General features: G+C 41.8%; 1 protein-coding gene across 1 annotated transcript in view; it reads left to right on the top strand.

Annotated features, from left to right (window-relative positions):
• The window catches only part of pdzrn4 (PDZ domain containing ring finger 4), a 32,273-nt gene extending 20,414 nt beyond the window's left edge, over positions 1-11,859 (top strand). Inside the window, exons 3-9 of the mRNA XM_034526407.1 lie at positions 37-139; positions 5,106-5,204; positions 6,702-6,764; positions 8,843-8,944; positions 9,131-9,241; positions 9,544-10,608; positions 11,287-11,859. Of these exons, the coding sequence (XP_034382298.1) occupies positions 37-139; positions 5,106-5,204; positions 6,702-6,764; positions 8,843-8,944; positions 9,131-9,241; positions 9,544-10,608; positions 11,287-11,859 (2,116 nt within the window). The remainder of the gene's footprint in view (positions 1-36; positions 140-5,105; positions 5,205-6,701; positions 6,765-8,842; positions 8,945-9,130; positions 9,242-9,543; positions 10,609-11,286) is intronic.
• Positions 11,860-21,420: the final 9,561 nt, after the last annotated feature.

Here is a 21,420-nt window from a genome sequence, read left to right as displayed (position 1 = left end):
TTAAGATAACTATCTCTTCTTCTTTGTTCTTTCTAGTTGTCATTCCATCCACACCATGGAGCATGAGTTTTATGAATGTCCAGAGTACCTGTCCAATATCCCAGCAGAAGTGGAGAGGACTGAAGAGTATGAGTATGAGGTAAGAGCATTAAAAAATCATTAAAAAAACAGAATTATCGAAACATAATGAGAGTTTTCCAACCACATTCATTTACAATTCATTATCCTTCCTCTGGTGCTTATATTTGACCATCTTTTGATCGGTGCAGAAAAAGATGTCTTCATCATACTGGTAGCTCATTAATGACACGCAGGGTATTCAGTTTTCAAATGAAGAGTCAATTTGATGATGATATATCAGACCCATATGAAGCCACTGGATGTGCACAGCACAACACTTGTGCAATCTCTCACTTTGTGGCTTCAGATTTCCAAGCTATTCCAACAAGATTGAATGCAGTTGGACAAGAGGCCACTATTGTGTCAGTAATAAACAATCTCTGGAGATAATCCAAGGCTCGTCCTGACTTATGATGCTCACAAGTCCCACAACAATTGAAGAGAGATTGTCTCCCACAATAGTAGAAGGAAATTGTCCATCCTTGTGAAAGCTGCATCTACGCTAGTGTGTTCTGAGAAGCATAGCAAAGACCCTGGGTTGAAGACGGAAGGCCATTCCTCATCTAATCGTACCAAAAGAAAATCCCTCCCTGTTTAATCACCAGTGTGTTTCAGTCACGGGCTGTTAGTTTCCCTCTCATCATACACTGTCCTTCAGAAATATGTGTGTCCCCTTTTCAGACAACCACTTCGAGCTGAACAGGAATTGTGAGGGTTGTGTGCTAATACAAATAAACCTCAGTTCTAAATAAGGGGGCTTTTAAATATATTTTTTATTGTTTATATGTTTGGAAAGATTTGTGCTTGTTTACAAAATAATATGCATTAAAGCTGCATTAACTGTATTAATACATGTCACTACCATGTGTTAAAAACATGCATGTTCATATTGCCCTTAATTGCATGCATAGACATATTTTCAGGATTAATTAGTACTCCTTACAGACATGCTAGTTCTTTGAGGCTGTCCTTAGGCACAACACTTCTTTGAGCTAATCTCGTCATGCTAATATGCTTTCCGAAGACATCGCTAACATGCTGATGTTTAGCAGGTAGCGTTAAACCTATTCTCACGTTTTATTTTAGCATGTACGCACACTATTTTGTCATTGCCATACGGTCTGTAGTGTCTCCATTGTAACAGATGAACCATGCCACTCAGAGAGTGGACCTCGAGGTCATGCTAGGTGACAGTGATGTGTGGCGTTTGCCGCTGTCAATGGCCCTCCTTGGTTTAATAGGCACTTCCTGGTTCAGTGAACTGCATTGTGGGTCATTAGGATTCCTCTGCTGCCAGCTGTGGCCTTACCTTATAGCATCATCTGTGGATGAAGGAGTCTCCGGTGTGTGTCAGAGGTGGGGGGGAGGGGGGGGGGGGGGGGGGGGGGGGGGGTTGGAGGGCTTGTGTACGGTAATAGCAGTAGTATCAGATCAAGGTCGGCTTTACAACCCACACACACACACACGCACATACCCCCACAGCACCTACCAGACGTACAGACACCAAATCAGCCGTCCTCACTTACCTCTGTCCATCCATGTGTATCTAACTGAAACACGAATGGCTTTCCTCTTGGATGGTACGGAATAAGGCTGCCATTCCCAGGAACATTACTTCTGACAGGTTGGGCTTCACTTCAAACTGATCATCCACATGGGTACTCCTGCTGTCATAATACTACCCCTGCTACTTTTGTTTAATATTGCTGTAGAAGTTTTTTTAAATTTAATTTATTTTTTATCTTTGATCGTTAGCAAGCCATTTAAAAACCAAGATTATATTATATTTAATTGGATATGTGAGTTAATTGTGTAACAGTTTGCAACCCCTTTTCGGATATTTCCAAAGCAAAGGGATGTTGAGTAATGCAAGATTTGAATGCATGCTCTGTTTGTTCATCAGTTTAAACAGTGATTAATGAAGGGCCAGCAGTCTTCCAGAAATCAGACAGGTATCTGTTACATTTTAGATTTTCAACAATGCTAAACATTAATGGCTGGGTTGTTTTAATGCTCAAAACCCCCAACATATTGGTATGCAAGTTGTGCTACAAAAATGAAGAATCTTTTTCAGCTTTGTCAATGCAAGTCCAGGCTTTTACTGTGTGGTATGAGCCAAGCTCCAAAAGTCCCACAGTTATCATGATGCAACTAGATACTATCTGTATTACTGCCTGATAAATGCCTAATCTGTTCGTAATGCAGGTTTACATTTGAAAATCAATACGCTTTAACACAATCCAAGATAACTCTTTTTACACTATAAAGAGCTGCCTCCACTAAATGGTTTGTGTTGAGGTTGCCAATGTACTAACAAATAGATAAGTACCACCGAAGTAGATTGGGAAATATCCAATAGATGCTAAAAACAGCACCGTATCAATAGGTGACCTCTTATTTTTGAATTACTGACTGAATTATCACTTTTTAAAGACTGCTATTATAAAATACTGGCAGCTGAAATGATGTCATCATCATCAAAGTGGAAACAATGAGCCAATGAACATTAGGCAGTCATTTCTTTTGAATGAAAAATGAAGTGCAAACAGATGTTTAATGTGGCTCTGAAAGACAGCACGTCACCTGTCACATCTCTCCATTTCTAATATTAATGTGTAACGTGGTAAATGGGATCCCTCTTACCATATACTGTAAAGTTAGAAGACAAATTCCATCAATTGTGTCAATTGATAGAATTTATTGTAAGCCACATGAAATTAGTTTTGCCCTCTGTTCCATAATTTTGACGGATTAGGATCCAATCATCACAAATAGAGCTTATCTACAGTTTCAGCACCGCTGGCTCCACACAGCTTCACTAGTGGGCTTCACAGCACGATAACGGACTCCAGTAATCCAGCGTACCACCCAATGTGCACTGACATAAAGGCGTTAGTGCTGTCTGATCTAAATGTATGCAACGGTTATTTCACTGTCAGGATCTGGACAAATCCACCAGTGTACTAAACTAGTGAGTGTGGGAAGTCGGGACTCGCTCATGGTGTAACAATATTATAAACTCTTCACACACCCCAACCTTTGAAGGTCAAGGCTGTCTGCGCAGGGAGTTAAATGCCACAGAAATTAATTACTTCCCCTGCCAATCTCTGCTATCAAGGCTTCCCATGACAAAAAAAAAAGGGTCTCCGGCTTAATTTTTGCCCCCATCCCTCATTTTACCCCAATCCCCTCCTTTCACAACTTCACGGTGCTGAAATGAATTTGGCAGCATGGGGTTAATAAAGATTAGCCCTTGAGTTATCTTTATGCGATTACCTTTATACACAGCAGAGATCAAAAGAAGCCAGTAGCGAATCAAGCTAAATTTAGAGACATGTCCTGTGGGACGGGACCAGGCGGTGGAATACCATTACTATAGCCATCAAAGACCTGCCCCTGTATGTTGACACATGCTGGGTTCAGTTTGATTTTGACAGGCGTCTATTTCATTGATGTACAGAACACATGCTGGGGCTTTGTTTACGTGTGTGCTGTGTCGTCCTTTTTTGTGTAGGCGTGTGTGTGTACATGAGTTGTGCTCCACAATCAACTTGGTACCTTTTTCCCTACAGCTAGAAACCGTTCCTGACTGATACGTATAGCTCAAATGATAGCAATGCGGGTGACAGCTTTGTCACGCTTTGGTGATGCTGCACTTCCTCAAATTCTTTTCAGCAACGACAAAAATTATAATGTGGAAAGGCAAAAGTGTTGTATTCAGATCCCCTTAGCTCAAAAGAGTGTTAGTTTCTGCCAACCAGTTTTATTGCAGACAATTTTACCATTTTGGTTCACTCTCGCTGCTCTCGTAGTCTATTCAACCTCATTATCAGCCACAGCAGGCAGCTGCTTTCATGGTGAGCTCTGATAAACCTCCTGTTCTCTGCTCAGGTCCAAACAACTGACAGAGTTAGCATTAAGCAGCAAAAGATACAGATAGTTCCCCTAGGAGTTAGTGAAGCAAACAAGAGCCAAACAAGAGCTAAAATGAGAGCAAACCAGAGCTAAAAGGAGAGCAAAGCAGAGCTAAAAGGAGAGCAAAGCAGAGCTAAAAGGAGAGCAAACAAGAGCTAAAAGGAGAGCAAACCAGAGCTAAAAGGAGAGCAAACAAGAGCTAAAAGGAGAGCAAAGCAGAGCTAAAAGGAGAGCAAAGCAGAGCTAAAAGGAGAGCAAAGCAGAGCTAAAAGGAGAGCAAAGCAGAGCTAAAAGGAGAGCAAACAAGAGCTAAAAGGAGAGCAAACCAGAGCTAAAAGGAGAGCAAACAAGAGCTAAAAGGAGAGCAAACCAGAGCTAAAAGGAGAGCCTACTGCTTGAAATTGCGGCAACAATGCCACCCAAAAAAACTGCTACATTCTAACTTCAAGTGTTCATAATTATTTAGTTTTTACTTTGCCCCCCCCCCCCCCCCCCCCCCCCCAGGTAAACACTATTAGCTTCAAGATGCCGGCTCAGCTGTCGCCATGTTGAGAGCCGTGTGGAGGCATCTGATACGCTCTTAATTGCATATTAAGCACCAATAAGTGCTTATTGGGGATGCAACAGTACTCATGAATATATAACTGTGTGTGTGCGTGTGTGTGTGTGTGTGTGTGCGTGTGTATGTGTGTGTGTGTGCGCGTGTAAGAGAGAGAGAAAGGTAGGCTTTTGAGGTTGCCTGGATATTATCAGTAGAAAATGAACATAGATTATCTTTGCCGGAAGCAGTCTCACTACTCATGAGTACAGAACAACAACAGCCCCCCCCCCCCCCCCCCCCCAAAGGGATTAGTGACTGTGATGTAGAGCATAAAAATCAAGTTGGACCTCATCTCCCGTGGGTGGTATCTTTCAGCTGCACTGTGAAACAGATGAGTAAACTCTGTGTTTGAAACAATATGGGTTTTGGAATCCATCAGATCCACTGGGGGAAAACGACTCATAACGGGTTCACCATGGGAAAGCATTTCTAGTTTAAAACATTATTGGTTTGTTTGTGTGTGAAACAGGAGGTGGAGCTGTGCAGGCGGAACAGCCTGGAGAAGCTTGGCTTGACACTGTGCTACAGGACCGACGATGAGGAGGACAGCGGCATCTATGTCAGCCAGGTAGGGACAGATGTTCCCGTTATTTGGTCCTACACTTACACTGATAGGTAAACATAGTGTTATCACATTTAGCTGTTTTCTTTTTTTAGGATTTATTAGTAATTGCTTTTTCTGGTCACACAATTACCTTCTTCCCCGATAAGGTCTGACAGAGCTACACGTTCCCATGATCAGTTTCCTTTGGAGCGGGAAGTTATTAAAAGATGGCATGAAATCCCTTTTCAATTCCCATCTTTATATCCTAAAGCACAGAGCAAGTAGAACTGAATGAGGGAGGAAGAAGAGCTCGTCAAATATCAACTCTGAATGAGCGATGCATGGCAAAAGAGGAAGTCAGCTTTGAAATGTGATTCCCGTTCATTCTCATTCCTCCTCACTCCTCCTGCTCTGATGTGTTTTAATTGAATGTTTTAATTAGCTCTGAGCGCCAACCTTCTCTTTTCCCCACACAGTATGTTAAATGACTCATTTGCTATACAACCTCTGAATACCAAAAACAATAAACAAAGAGGGGATATATTGTTTAGATTATTATTCAAATTCCAATGCTTTTTCCGCATAGAGAAATATTTGCATATTGCTCTTTCCGAAACAAAGCTGAATGAATGATGAAATTATGAGGGCTTTAAAATGTTTAATCTGATTGCAGGTGCAGTTTCAATCCCAGTATTAACAAAACAAGGGAAGCATGTGCAAAGTAAGAGCTGCTATGGGGATTGGAATGCTGCCATAAGGATCTCAATGACAGAATTACAGGATATTTAGTTTCTTACAATCTTTTTAGAATTACATATCAATGAATCTGTTAACTATTTCTCTTGGTTTTCACTTGCCAGACAAGGAAAATGATAAATTATAAGAATATGTTAATATGAAAACTGCTAACCCTCAACGGATTGGAAAGACAGTCTCCCACCAACCAAACGCATCTATTTTGAAATGTCTGATAAAAAATAATAAAATTGCAAATTTCCCTCATTAAAATGTATGAATGGGTAGCATCAGTGCAACTTTAGGAAGTGCGTGATTCTTTTCTCCATTTCCACTCGGGATTTGTTTCCCCACATGGAGCTAGCTCTCTTGATCTTCAATGCAAGAACAACAACGCTTATGAAATTTGAGTGCTTCTATTGTTGTTGGGACGCATTCAACTAAAATAAAATAATATCTGTGCAATAAACATTTGCGACTTTTATTATTTTTATATTTTTTATTTATAACTCACATTTCACACTGTCTTATATGATGATAAGGACTTATATGTTGCATCAGTCAGTCTCCAGCTACTAAACAAATGTCAGCGTAAATAATAAGAAAAATATGAGGTTGTCGGCGAGAAAAATAAGCTCCTCTTCATGAAGAAAATAAGAGATTATTTTAGCAGACAGCAGAGATGAGAGAGCAGTGGTAAGAAAGCAGTGCATCAGTGGTGTTTTTCCCAAGAAAGGCGAGATAGTGACCGTCTGTCAGCATTGATTTTCATGTTCTTTTGTGCAGGTGGAGCCAAATAGCATAGCAGCAAGAGATGGACGCATCAAGGAAGGAGATCGTATTCTACAGGTGCTTATTGTCATCAAAGTGATCAAGTGCATTCACACAGGTTATATTATGAACTCATGACAGGTGCTTGTGTTTGATATTAGCTGTATTAACAATATATATATAAAAAGAAAACCCATTATTTCCTATTTGATTTTTCTGTGTTGAGCAAACAGTGAGGTCCTCCAAGCTGCGAGCAGGGCAGTCTTTTTAGAGCATAGCGAAGCAGCAGGTGTCTCCAGTCTGGGCAAGCATATGTATATTTAATCACCTCATTTTGCCAGGGAAATTAAAGCCCAATTCACAGTTACACAAGGCCCTACATCATCTCTGGCACTCCTCTCTGTCTTACTCGCCGGCATTATATACGAAAAACCCTCGTAGTTCTCTCAAAATACACACAGTTAAACTGTTGCAACATTATTTGCTAATAGTTTTTCTACTTTGGATCAAGTCTACCGCAAATACAAAACAGTTTGAGTGCCCATTGTTTGCCCACTGGAAAACAGGATTAACAAAGTGTAAGGCTTTGCACTCTGGACTTTAAGCTTACCAATTAGTGACACCAGGAGTAGGTCGCAAAGGTGAGCAGTCCCTCATTAGGATTTAATGAGAAGTTGCCTGAAACCCCTTGTGTTCTCTACAGTTTCTCTTACTAATTATATAATTTGATGGTATTTTCCATTATTTGAGCCATGTCTGATATTTATGAAATGAACCCATTTATTTTTATATATATATATATAATATATTTCTTATTTTTTTTAGTTTTTGTGTGTGTGAGGCCAGACTTACACACTTGTAAGTCTGGCCTCACCCAACTAGTTGATGAGTTTATTGAAAGCCCCTTCTGCCTCTAAATGCCCTCCTTCTGTTTGGCTGTTGCACTTACCCTGAAAGCCGATTTGGGCCTCTAGTGCCGAGCTGTCTGTAACGCCACGCTGACAGCTTACTGACCTCTTTGCAACTGAGGAGTCTGTCACTTCCTGGTCAGCACACAAGCGTTTCTCCTGCATGACACAGCATTGTAATACAGAGCCATGTGGGTTTGTTTGTAACTGGGGACAGACAATATGCAGTTAACATATCTCTTAATTTCAGTGCCCTCAATGCACTTCACTTACCACAAATGGATAACATTTTTGTAAAGTTAGAAAAAGACATATCATTTGTAATGCAAAATTTATATAACAATGGCATGTTTGTTACTATTGAATTTTAAATTACAAAAGTAACATAAATAGCACAAACTAAGACAAATTGAATATTAATTAATTGTGGAATGTGGTCATGCAGTAAAGATAACTGTTTCCTAATAGTTACCAAGAATATGGGTCATTCGAGCATTGCCTACTACATCAATGTAGTGTAACTCTAAGCATATGTGTGTAATTTGATTTTCCAAGAAAAATATTGAAATGCTGAAATATGGACATTTGATGGACATTTCCTACATGTCCTTTAAACTTGCTTCCAGTCTGAACAACAGTGTGCCAACATTACCTCTCCTCCATATTTATTGAACATAGCACTCTCTGATTACCTCCATTCTCTCATCCTAGTGTTTCTGTATCCCGGTAGTGTAAATAATTGTGGGGAACAGGGCCCGCTGTACTGCCGGCCCTATTATCTTCTTCTGACAGACCCATTACTCTAGTGTAGAAAAGATGAACGCCACCTGTCACAGAACAGTTAATTGTGTGTCTGGATGTGTGCTGAGAGCAGGCTCTCGTGAGGTTGGGCTACACACTTGCAATTGACTCCCCTTACCGGACATGCAGCCTTATAGGGATCGGGTGGAGTTGGAGGATGTTTTGGGAGGAAAGAGGGAAGACAGATGGAGAGATCTGAGAAAGGAAGGTGTGAAAAGAGACTAATGATGGGAGAAAATGGGTAGAAAGAGGAGAGAGCAGTGTCAGAGTGTGATTTCTCAAACTGTGTCTTGCAAGGAACAATGGGTAGTTGTATTACACTTATCTATTCATGCATGCCAGTTAAATGGATGATGATGCTGATTATGAAATTACAGGTCCTTTATTTGGTGTGTGGTTGGGACTTTCTACAAGTTAATTCCTCTTACACTTGTCTTTGATGTACAGATAAATGGCTGTGAAGTGCAAGACAGAGAGAGAGCCGTTGCCTTGTTGTCAAGTGAAGAAGCAAGGAGCATCATACTACTGGTAACAAGACCAGAAATCCAGGTAAACACTCACACACACACACACACCTCCACAGGCTCCCGGCTCTTTCTTGAACCCCTGTCATGTCAAATCGCTGTCTAAGTGCCTTTTGCTTTCCTTCGAGCTGTCAGCGTGATTTTCTTTCAATACACACTTGCACAACAACATGGCAAAAGACAGGTTTCTGACAAGATGTTGTGATTTCAGCTGGAGGAGGAGGTATGGCTGGATGACGAACAACAGGAGCTTGTGGAGGAGCTGAAGATGGAAATCCTGGAGGAGAGGAGGAAGGAACGTCGCTTTGACGATGGAGATGAGGTGAGAGTGTAAGCTGAGAGAAATGCATCAAAACTGGACACCAAATTTGACAAAAACTGGATCACAGTGCCAGCTTAAAAAATATATATGATTTAAGGTTGGGCTACCAAAGCACCAGGTGATGAAAAGATGGTGGTTACAGTAAGCAAAATGGCAAGCGTTAACTGCAGTGCCGAATCATCTGGCTGATCATTCTGCGTTCAGAGTGCACTTTGCAACACAATCATAATCCACAATAAACATAAAGTCTTGCATGAATTAAATTGGCCGTTTTTTTTTTTTTATCTCTCTTCATGCGACAGCATCTCGCTGAAGAAGAGATGACAACAGACACAGCCACGTGTTCCTCCAACAACCAAGACAAAGACAGTGGGTTTGGTCACAGTACAGACAGTCCAGATCACCAACCACTGTTGGCTAGACTCCACAGGAGGAGCCCAGCCCAATGCCTGAGAGAGCGCTGGCGGGTAGAGCATCCACACTCAAGACGGGGGACTGCAGTGCCACAGGACACCCAGGGTCCGAGGACATTGTCCAAAGGCCAAGGCCATGAAGGGGTCATCAGCATTCGCAAAGGTGGAGGAGGGAGTTTAGGTTTAGAGAATCACTTTCAGCAACTTCTGGAGCTCAAGTGTCAAATCCGTAATGGAGGCGAGTGTGGAGTGTACTCCATTCGACACAGTATAGAGTGCAGTGTCACTGAGCAAGAAGTGGATGAAGATGTTATAGATGGTGTTGGAGGAGGGAACGGAGTGGAGCAGGAGTTGAGGATGCTGAATGAGGAACTGTGCAGCATTGAGCTTGAGTGCCAGAGCATCATGCAGGCACATCAGCTTCGCCAGGCCCACCAGCTGGACCCCGCACAACCCGAGTCCTGCTCACCAGGACGAAGCCCAAAAGACGGACTCAAGCGAAAAGGCCGGTTGGCCGACATCCATGAATACCCTGAGCGGTCGGACAGCGACAGGATACGGGAAAAGGACAGCTCCAGTGCCTACAACACAGCCGAGAGTGCGCGGTCGACACCTTTAGGAATGGAGAGATCTCCTGATCATTCTCTGAATAGACACATCTGCATCACCAACCAGAAAAACCTTAGACTGGCTTCCTCCACACCCTCCAGCCCCATCTCTATCCCCAATCCCCAGGGTACACCCAGTTGTAGCCGACCAGCAGACCCCGGCACTGTTATCTCCAGCAGCCCAGACCAGAGCAACCCTTCCCGGTCTGAGTCAGACCCTGCCATGCCCGCAGATGATGAGAGGTGTGAGAAGAAAGGGAGGAGCAGAGATTCCAGGAGGGGGCTTCCCTATGGTTCTTATCAGACAACGCCCTATCCAGGCCAGGGAGGATCCAGGCAACTTCAGGTAGGTTCTATCAAGAAGAAACGTGTCGACCTTAAGCTTTGCTCGCGAGCTCCGAGCATGAACGGAGCCGTTTGTGCGTTGCATTATTCTCCAAAACTACAGAGGGTGTAGAAACAAAAGGAACAGTGAAGAATCAAAAAGACCGCGATTGTAATATATGATATGCCCCCCTAGACTGTCTGTGTAATCGCCAGAAAGCCATAAACCAACCTCCACAATGCTGAGGAGGGATTGTAATTATCAGTAAACTTATATCTCAAATTCATGGACAGCTTTATTGCCTTTGTGCAAGCCCTGTAAAGAAACAAGTCAAGTATTACATGCATTATAAAGAAACGGAGGTTGGATATCCTGTAAACAATTTAATTTGGCTGGTAAGATAGTTACTTAAATGTAGACTTTTAAGACCTTCTGTTTCTAACGCATCTCAAAACAAATTGGCCTACGTTGTATAATCCCGAGACATGTAAATGTTCTTTAGTGAACTATTGGTGACTATCGTCATGTGAGTAGTCCACGACCACTTGCGGGCAGGGCCTACCCACACCCTGCACTGGCCGTTTTCCGGCTGGTGCCAGCTTCACTACATCAGGTGAAAACTAAGCTTAATACTGATATGCTTTTGAGAGAGACACCTCTTAAGACAATGGTGTGCTAACAATGTTCTCTCTGTTGCAGAGTTACATGCAGCTGTTACAACAACACTCATCCCTGGAGTATTCCCAAAGTCAGCTGAGTCTGCTCAGTGTCTGCAGAGATCCCGTTCACCGGACGGGACGCCCTGGGGAACCCCGTCTAGAGTGGAAGGTCAAAGTTCGGGCTGACGGCACGCGCTACGTGGCCCGGAGGCCCGCCCGCGACCGCATTCTGAGGGAGCGGGCGCTAAGGATCCGAGAAGAGAGGAGCGGAGGCATGACCACAGATGACGACGCTATGAGCGAGATGAAGATGGGCCGCTACTGGAGCAAAGAGGAGAGGAAGCAGCACCTGGCGCGGGCCAGGGAGCAAAGAAAGAGGAGGGAGTTCATGCAAAAGAGCCGCCTTGAGTGTCTCAAGGAGGGGCCGGCCAGCGGAGCGGAGGGCAGGAAGGAGGTCAATATCTTGGAGCTCAGTCACAAAAAGATGATGAAGAAACGAAACAAAAAGATCCTGGATAACTGGATGACCATCCAGGAGCTGATGAGCCATGGGGCTAGAGTCCCAGAGGGCTCCAAAGTACATAACGCTTTCCTATCTGTCACAACTGTCTAGCGGACACAAGCGGTACTGCATATTTCTAAGTACTGAACACTTTAAGATCAGTAGGGCTGCATTTCAGGAACTACTGCTTTATGTAAAAAAAACTAAATTGTCTGTCTGTGAAATTTGGTTAAAAATGTCACTGCTGTGGGACTTCTGTAGCATTCCCAAGGCAACTTTGTAACTATCACTTCAAGAATGTTTTAATAGTTATACTATCTCATTACAAGACCTCAGCCACTCAACCTTTTTTGGTAATGCACTGGCTTTTGATAGGAGATGCTTTTGGTAGCACGTTGGTTCAAACTGATTCACAGAAATAACTTCACTGTGTATTGTCTCTCCGTACTCCATATTCTTGTGTTTCATTGCATATGAAGCAACTTCACTTGCCTCGTTCAAAGTGGCATTTTTTTATAATGGGGAAAATACAATATTTTTCACACTTTGTAAACTCAGTAACTTTTTGTAAGAATTTTTTTACACTGAATGTCAAATTTTCTGTCAACATTGTATTGTCATATCTTATTTATGTTATGTATCACCAAACCATCAAGGTCAGAGTTGACACTATTTGATTGTACTGTAGCCGGCATTGAATGCCAGACCAACACAAGAGAAATTAGAAACTTTGAACTCATAAAACACTCCGTTCATTGTGTTGATAATGTCTGAAAAGGCATCTGAAAAGTTGAAAGCACTGAACATATAATTATGCTATCTCGAAATCTCATTTTATTCATGATTTAGGAAGGCTTTTTGAAACAGTTTTACCTCACCTCACAGTCCAAACTCTGACCCTCGAGCTGACTCTGAACCCTTACTCAACCATAAATGTGTGAATTATGTTTAAAATGTTGAATAGATTCATATTTATATTCTTTACTGTTATTTCTATTTATTGTAAATTAATTTGTATGGTGCGTCTGATAAATGTTTCACATTAAGTGGCTACCCTTGATCGGGAAGTCCAGGAAATGTATCAAAGTGCAGCCTTTCAACTCAAACCTGCTGCTTTTCACTGTAAAGTTCATTGAAGAGGCCTTGAGTTCAGTATTTGTTGATGGTGGTATTTGTAATAAAACAATAACGATAGAAAAGAGCGATTCAGAAAAAAAAACTTATTTTTGAACATTTTGTCCTTTGTCATATATACAACTTCACAATTATTATTATTTTTTCAGCCCCTGGACTAGAATATCTCAACAACTAGTGAGTGGATTGCCAAGAAATGTAGTGTCATCAGGTCAAACTTTTAGTTTGTCCAAAATGTGTCGACGCTGGTAAGCATTACACAGCATTGTCATTGTGAGCACGCTGGTGTTTAGCCCTCAGCACCACTGTGCTTAACGGAGCCTGTGGAATCTTGTTTACACCCTTTTCAATGCCACATACACTCCTCAAGGGGTGGACAAAAAAAACCTATCAGTTTCATGTTTCTGCTATTCTCCCCTGTGCTTAGTGTCAAACACACAGAGCTCCAAAGTTGTCAGTGATCCACTTTAAATGTGGCTCAGTCACCATGCATTATGCATGTGGGGGCCAGCAGTTTACAGGTCTGGATTTGAGAGGCACAAGAGCAACACTTGCATCTCGCTGCTCTATGATAAAAACCTACTCTTTCAAAGGAAAAGGCATCGTCTCCAGCATAGTACAACACATCTGATCGTGTGTGCGTGTGTGCGTGTGTGTGTGTGTGTGTGGCTAGGAATACACGAAAGGAGGCAGCCAGGTTATTTATCTCCGCTGCATAATGCAGGTAGATGTACGCAAGCGCTGCCACTGATCAATACTGTGCAATCAGCTACGCTCTAAAAACATGGATTCTGTTTGAGAGTGATTATAAAGAAAATGATTGCTAATTGATACACATGGGAGAATTAAATGCAAACTGCAATGATTGCTGCACCTGGAATAACTAGCCCACCTGCCTCCAGGCTGTACCAAACCAAGCCTCCCAATCTCTATATTCACACTCACATGAAGTCATAAAGCATGTTGATGCTTTGTGGCTCACACATAGTAATTTACCTGTCGCTATAGTTTACTGTATTCATGTACTCACACTGGGATGACTGACTGACAGTTTGTTTGGGGGGGGGGTTTGGATACGGGTGCAGATAAAGGCTGTGTGTGCGGGGTGGGGGTGGGGGGTGCATGTCCATTTAGCCATAGGAGGCATCAAAGCTAAACTAGATTCCCATTTCAAAGCATTAAGGAGACGCCGGTGAAGTCTCCTCATCCCCTGTCAATCTGCTGTGTCTGTCCACAGCCCACTGAACTGAAGAATTAATGAGCGACATCAGACTGGCAACCCCATCGCCTGGGCTTTTATGCATAATATTAAATCAGGTAAGCACTGCACCCACCACGTTTCTCACAGCGAACCATCTCCCTGTATAATATCCGACCGGTTATATCTGTGCGACAGAAGTGCGCAAGAACTGAGGAGAAATCCGGTGCAGTCAACCTACTATTATAAATGATTAATCCCAATGTGCATATAGCAACGATAATTGGATGTTGATCTTTTGCAGTGGTATGGTGTGGTGGCCTACGCTGAAATAGACTTGTATTTCTACACACACATGAAGCACAACGGCATGAGCATGATAAGTAGCGTAATGCTAAGGCGTCGCATGCAAGCTTCACGTGTCAAGACCGGGTATAAAAAGAGAATACCACCTTAACGCCAGTGAAAATGGATTACGCTTGTTCAAAGGAGCACTGCCTCTGCATGTGTCAAAACCCAGTCCATATTTGAGATGCTCAAGCATGGCATTATAAATAAAAATTATGTATTGGTCGCCGCTGGATGCTTCTGCAGTAAAGAAAAAAGGGTCTGTGCAAAGGTCCATCATGAGCAGATCTTTCGGAGTATAAATCTCACATTCAATACATGTTTTTTAAAGGGATAGTTTGTCTAGATGAGAAGATTTTTTTGATTGTTCTCCGCATAACCAATCTTCACACCCAACACCCACACATATTTCCCCAAGTATATATATATTCCTTTTCATGGATATCACATTCAGATATATTTAGAGTGAAAAACTGAGAGGAAGAGTAAAAGAAAATAAACACTGTGGGAAAAAAAAGGTGGTTCAGTCCTAGTAACGTCCATTGATTTCCTTGTTAGAAATATAATTGTGACGTGCTGCCATCTGGGGGGGATTTGTTCATCCAGTAGTGTTTTTTGGACGAGTTAGGTTGGTGTTTGTTGGAAACTTTACAACGGTTTATTCATTCAAATCTAGAGCTCTCCTCACAGCAGGATGTCGCCCAAAACACACAAACACGATTATGTGGAATCTTTATATCCTGCACTCCCTTCCCCAGTTTTCTCATCTTGATCTGTACTCATTCAAATTCCAACAGCTGAGCGGCCTGGTGCAGCACAGTGGCGCAGATGAAAAAGCGTGCTTTCCTGGCTCTCTTTAATCTAACGGCGCCTTTGAAGCAGCTGCGAACGAGCGGGACTGGAACAAAGTCAGGTGCTCCTCCCTGAGACGACGTGACGGGAAGTTGCTGGCACTTTGTGTGCGTGTTTGGGTGTGATTATAATGTGGGCCATTATAAAACAACAACAACAACTTGGGAGTTCCTCAGCTGATGCTCCATTATAAAGATGTGGAAATGTAGCATATCTGATGGAGCATTTCAACACAGATGGCAATCAACCTAAAAATACATTGGTAACACTTTATAATAACTGCATCCTCAGTTCTTGCGCACTTCTGTCGCACAGATATAACCGGTCGGATATTATACAGGGAGATGCAGAATAATGCTTCACAGCGTGCAGTTATTATAAAATGTTACCAATATATATTTGATACTTTTAGAATTCTACCTTTAACGGACCTTTTACTATAAAGTCCGCTATCGTTTCTCAGCCTGTCAAGCGTTCTGTTCTACTTGGTATCTGTGATTAATTAATTAAAATAGTGGGTCATGGATTTCACAGAGGTTTACAAAAACAATGTTCTCATCTTTATCCAATGACTTGTTGATTGATTGGTTTAGAGACTGTAGCTAACGCCAAATATAACGTAAACTATGGGACTTGGTTGAAATACCTGTCCCACTCTTTTTTTACATTGTGTATCTTAAAATGTTTCACTTTTACAAAATACAAGACTTTGAGGGTGAGGACTGAGAAAGTGTTTCTGTGGGCCAACCAAAGAAGTCGGTCGTCGCGCTTCCCTCGACAAAAAGCTAACGTAGGTTTACGTTGAGGCGCGATGACGTCACGTAGTCTCATTTACAAGCAACCGCCTTGTTTTTAAGACGCCGATGTAAACGCTCTGTGTGTCGTACTGTCGGATGAATGACCTGCAGATGCACATTTGTTTCAATCAGTGTTGTTTGTCGCGCCAACAACAGCCAAGGGAGTCAGCATTTTTAAATATGCAGCAGCACAATCAAGAGTTGTGTCTTATTACGGAATAAATGACTGATTAGGCTGGGGATAATGACTGAGAATTTTCCATTCATTAAACCTCTATTTACGGCCTCAATTAAGCGCTAATGGCTGATTCAGACTTCTAATTAACCAAATGGATATTTTTCACTGTCTTTTCCTCGTGAAGGACAAGTAACTGTACTCCTGTGGAACTTCAGTCAGTTTCAACCACAGAAATATCCCCACTATATTTTTTATTTATGCTGGTACAACTGAATTACTCTTCTCCCTGCATTGACTTATTGTTGTGTTTCTTTCAAGTACTTTCTGTTAGCATTCTTTGCATAACTTAAATCAACCTCTCGGAACGCTTCTGCTCTTCCTCACTCGGATGATATTACCCCGAACATAAAATCATAACATTCATAACATAATAACATAAGATTTATGATATATTGTATGCAATTAAGTAGATTTACCATGTCTTGCTCAAAGGCCAGGATGGCAATCATAATCAACCACCCTATTTCTACTGATTGTCAGTCAAACCGAGAGACCATTGTGTGGTTTCAGCAGATAAGATGCTGTTGCGACCGCCACCACAGACCTAGCAACGTGAAGAGCTGCTATTATAGAATATAATATATAATATAGTAGATATTGGGCAGAGTTGTAGCAGCAACAGCATAGGCTCAACACATGCATTCATTAGCTATATAAAATATTCAGATGATGCAGATTTAACACTTGAGATAACTGGAACAGAATACATATGAAAGAGGCAGGACGGCAGGGAATAAACAGGCTGTGAGTGTTCCTCTGTGGGATGGTGGGAGGGAGAAGAAGATGGTTTATAAATACGAAGAGCCAGTGGCTTTCTAGGAATGTTGGAAGTAGGTGTGTCTTGGAGAATATTGCTCATGATTCCCATTTGAAATTGTCATTTCACCTGCAAGAGGTTAGGTTAATGAACCAATTCAAATGTGAATGACACAATGAACAATCAACTGGATTGTCTGGTGTACACTTTAAGTGATGTATTCCAAATGCTTTATGACTTGAGATATAATAAAAGATATCTCATATAAATGTTGATTTAATTTATCCTTTTTTGTATAATGTGGAACCTCCTCATATACTACAATGCGTATGTGTAATGTGAGCATAATGCTATGGAACTGATATTTTCATGTAGCTGTTTCAGTCTCATTAGTGACAAAAGCGTTCGGTTGCAGCTGGTTTCATAATCCAGCCGAGTTGACACCCGGATTATCCTGAGAGACAGACACATTCTGTGTCAGTCTCTCCTGTGGGCTGAAGGCTTTGATTAGCCAGTGATGCCCTCAGCTATTGATCTGGCTCACTGCTCCTTATCTTTTTCAGTTATTACTGGTTTACTGCAGGTGCCCCGGTAGGCTCAGTTTAAAGTGTTGTGTTGTGCCCTGCTGCGGAGCAAAAGACACGGAACAAAACTGCTTTTTACACAAACTCTAGCTTTTTTTTTAAAGGCTGCGTAGGCTCTGATTTGCAACAATAACAATGATCTACAATATAGTCAAGAAACGACTAGGCATCCGTACATACATCACTTTCCTTCAAATTCTAATGCCAGCACACATTTTGATTTTTCCTAGAAGCATTTATGCTGATGAACTAGGTAGTGTATATACCAGTCTTTTCTACTGCTTTAGTTTCGCCTATGCATTAGCACCACAATAACTCCATAATACGCAATCCATATGCTTTTTAACACAATGTATTACATCCGTGGAGACGGCATTACATCTTCACACGCTGTTTTTAACAGATTTGCTGAAACAGTGAGAGCCTGTGACATGCGGGAGTTAGAGAGCAAACATTAATGGCTTTGGACTGTAATAGATTTGAGAATGTCAGGCCCATGATTGATAGTGGGAAAAAAAGAAGAAACGTGCTATTGTACTTAGAAATACCTTATTTTGTAATGCAGTTGCCATGACTTTTAGCCGTGCTAGAGGCACAGCTTTGGGGATGAAATGTCAGTCAGTCAGTTGGTCCCAGACACCTGCAACATTGTGGGGTGGAATGGCTTTTTCTTTGACAAAGATCCTATCTCCCTTCACGTTAAACCACTGGATCAAAGCTTTCATGTTTACATGGAGGACAGAAAGAACCAGGGTCCTCCAATGTCAGAGCTGGCCACAGCCATCTCCCACCTGACGTCCAGCGGACCTCAATACTGACAATATAATGTTTGGAGACCAGCAGCCACTGAGAGTGAAGATTATTGACTTTGACCTGGAGCATCATGTATTGTCTCTGTGCAGACCACCTGGACAGAGCACCAGAAGCCATGTGGCACATTCCCTTTAATGAGGCCATTGAATGTGGTCCCTGGGCCTGGTAGCTGCAGAGCTGGCTACTGGATACCCACTTTATCCTGACTACGACTATTACTTCCAAAAACAGCAGACCAGTGAAGACCCCCGAGGAGTTTGCTTATAAGATGGGGTTGTATGCTCGGGATACGAGACACCAAGAGACCCAAGAGTCTTGATGACATTAAGGAGGTGATGGAGATGAACTGTGGACACCAGAGCGACCGGCATCTCTTAGTGGATCCGGCCAACAGAATGCAGGATGCAAACCTGCGCATCAAACCCCTGGAGGTTCTGAGGAGCCTCCCTCTGAGCTTCCAACCTGACACCTTAATAGTGATAATGGACACTAAGGAGGCTGAGCCAGACGTCAGTTGGCAGCCTGCCTTATATCAGAGAGCAGGACTAGGGAGCATTCTTAGATGACAGAGAGTCACAACTACAACTGCCTCCCTTGTCGAAGTAATTGGAGTGAAAGAAAATTACAGAACATTGCTGCTCTGTGTTTTCTTGTCTGCAAAAGCTGGACCTGAAGGCGTCACAGTGAGTGGCAGTGGAAACACCTGGGCCTCATGTAAACAGACAGTTTCCCCACAGATGAGTGTATTGTGGCTTTTTTGTTTCATCTTTTTTTTTTTTTTGTAAATAAATGTATTCTTAATTTACTTATTTGTTGTAAATAACTATTATTTTCCAACTAATTTGCTGTTCATGAATGTACATTTCTGAATGGATTAATATTGCTATAGTATCATCACCATCTTCTTGCTCTAAACTCTCAACAGAGGTTTACACTTAATTGTTCCTTTGCATTAGCACAGGTCTGTTGGTTGAGTCTTTCTGAAATTGAGTGAGAGCAGCTGATGCTCAACACGTCACAGCTTTATATTCGAAGGCACACATTGTTTTTGGGGGCATAAAGGTCCTCATATGAGTCAAATTAATACATTTAGGAGTAAGTATATTATTATTCCACTTAGGTAAAAGGTATAGGATTTTCGCAGTTCAAAGGCAGAAATACAATGGGGGTGTGCACTTCCTTGATCCTTTCCGCAAAGTCCATTAACCATATGGATCATTGGTTACTGAAGTGTTTTTCACCAAGTTACTTCATCCTCCATGAATAGCTCCCTGAATGCCCTACTTGGAAATGGCAGCCCTAACCAAGTGTCATTAGGCCGGATGAAAGCAAATTGATTTCAGTGGCAGGAGGAGTTCCAGAGGAACAAGTGCCTCCATGAGATTTTCTTAAACACAGAGAAGGATGTGTGTTCTTTCTCTTTTTACGCTGGGGGGGGGGCACAGATGGTGCTCCTTTCCCCGATAGTCCCTGTGAAGCTGTGAAAACGAGGACAGGGAAGGAAACAAAAACCAGGTCTCACTTGAAGTAATTGAGCAGGCTTTATGAGAAGCTGCACTGTGGCGCTGTGGTCGAGTCATTGGCACCCGTGGGCCAATCATGCTGAGAAAAATGAGGCTGCTTAAAGCTTCACCATACATATGAGTTGCCTTCCCAGTACATATTTAGTGGTTTAGGAAGGACCTCAAATGTCATATAAATCTTGAAATGATTCCCCTGACAACCGCCACAATTACAAATATAATATCAAAGTCAAGTACAGCAAGAGCATGCTCACAGCACTGTGGGGCAGAGTGGTGCTTTGAGCTAAATTCAAAGTCTGCATGCCAACATTCATACAGAGACAATATTAACACACTGATGTTTAGCAGGTATAATGTTTATCACGTTGCATCACCAATTTCATTTAGCAGTAAACACAAAGTAAAGCTGAGGCTGATAGACATCTGTTTTGCAGGTATTTGTTCATAAACCAAACCAATTATAACGTGATGTGGCATTAAAGGAAAAGTAAGAGTATCACCAAAGGTATTATGATTCAACTTGAGGGGGGTATGAATGTCTGTACCAAATGTCATGTCAATCTGGTATTGTTGAGACATTTCACTCTGAGCGGTGTAAATATAAATCAGGGGATCACTAAAGTGAGTAGGGTTCATCCTCTGGGCACCAGGAATGTCATGGCGATCCATCTGATAGCTGTTAAGACATTTATAACCACTGCTATATAGCAGAAAATAATAATAATAATAATGCATTCTATTTGTAAGGCACTCTTCATCCAAGAATCTCAGAGTGCCACAGAGCCAGTACATATAGTTAAAACTAACAATAATAAAAAATGAATAAATAAAAAAAAAAATGGATATGGAAGTAAGTTTAAGACATATCTTCTTAAAGACAACCTTAAAGCGAGAAACCTGGTATCCCAGAATGCAAAGCTCTTTCTAATTTGAATTCAAAAAACACATTTTTAGGAGTTTCTTTCAATCAATCATCCATTCAATCACTAATTTATGAAGTTGTCCTAGAAGAAGATTTCTGAAACTGTCCATCTCTTCTTTGACAAACTGGCTTTAGGCAATCTTAAACTAGAGGATACGTCCATCCTCTAAATAAGATGTGTTATATACCGACAACGTGGTTTTATGTTGTTTTAGTCAAAGGTTGAAAACACAAAGTACACCTCCTAGACATTTACAGAAAAGGCAAGAAAGTGTTTTTGAAGGTTGAAATCAATAAGAGATTTATCAGAGCGAGAAGTAAGTTGGTGTGGGGAAAAAAAGAAAGACAAGAAACATCAAGGGATATCAATAAAAACAGCTTTAGACCAAAGCAGCTTATTTGACAGCATGACTGAGAAGTGTTTGCTTTACGATCGATTGCGCTAATTAACAGTTTCATACAGCAGAGCTGTGTAAATATCAGCTGAACGACCGGTCAATGAAGAC

The sequence above is a fragment of the Cyclopterus lumpus genome, chromosome 23, assembly GCF_009769545.1.
Source record: "Cyclopterus lumpus isolate fCycLum1 chromosome 23, fCycLum1.pri, whole genome shotgun sequence".
Classification (NCBI taxonomy): domain Eukaryota; kingdom Metazoa; phylum Chordata; class Actinopteri; order Perciformes; family Cyclopteridae; genus Cyclopterus; species Cyclopterus lumpus.
This window is presented reverse-complemented; position numbering and strand designations above follow the sequence as displayed.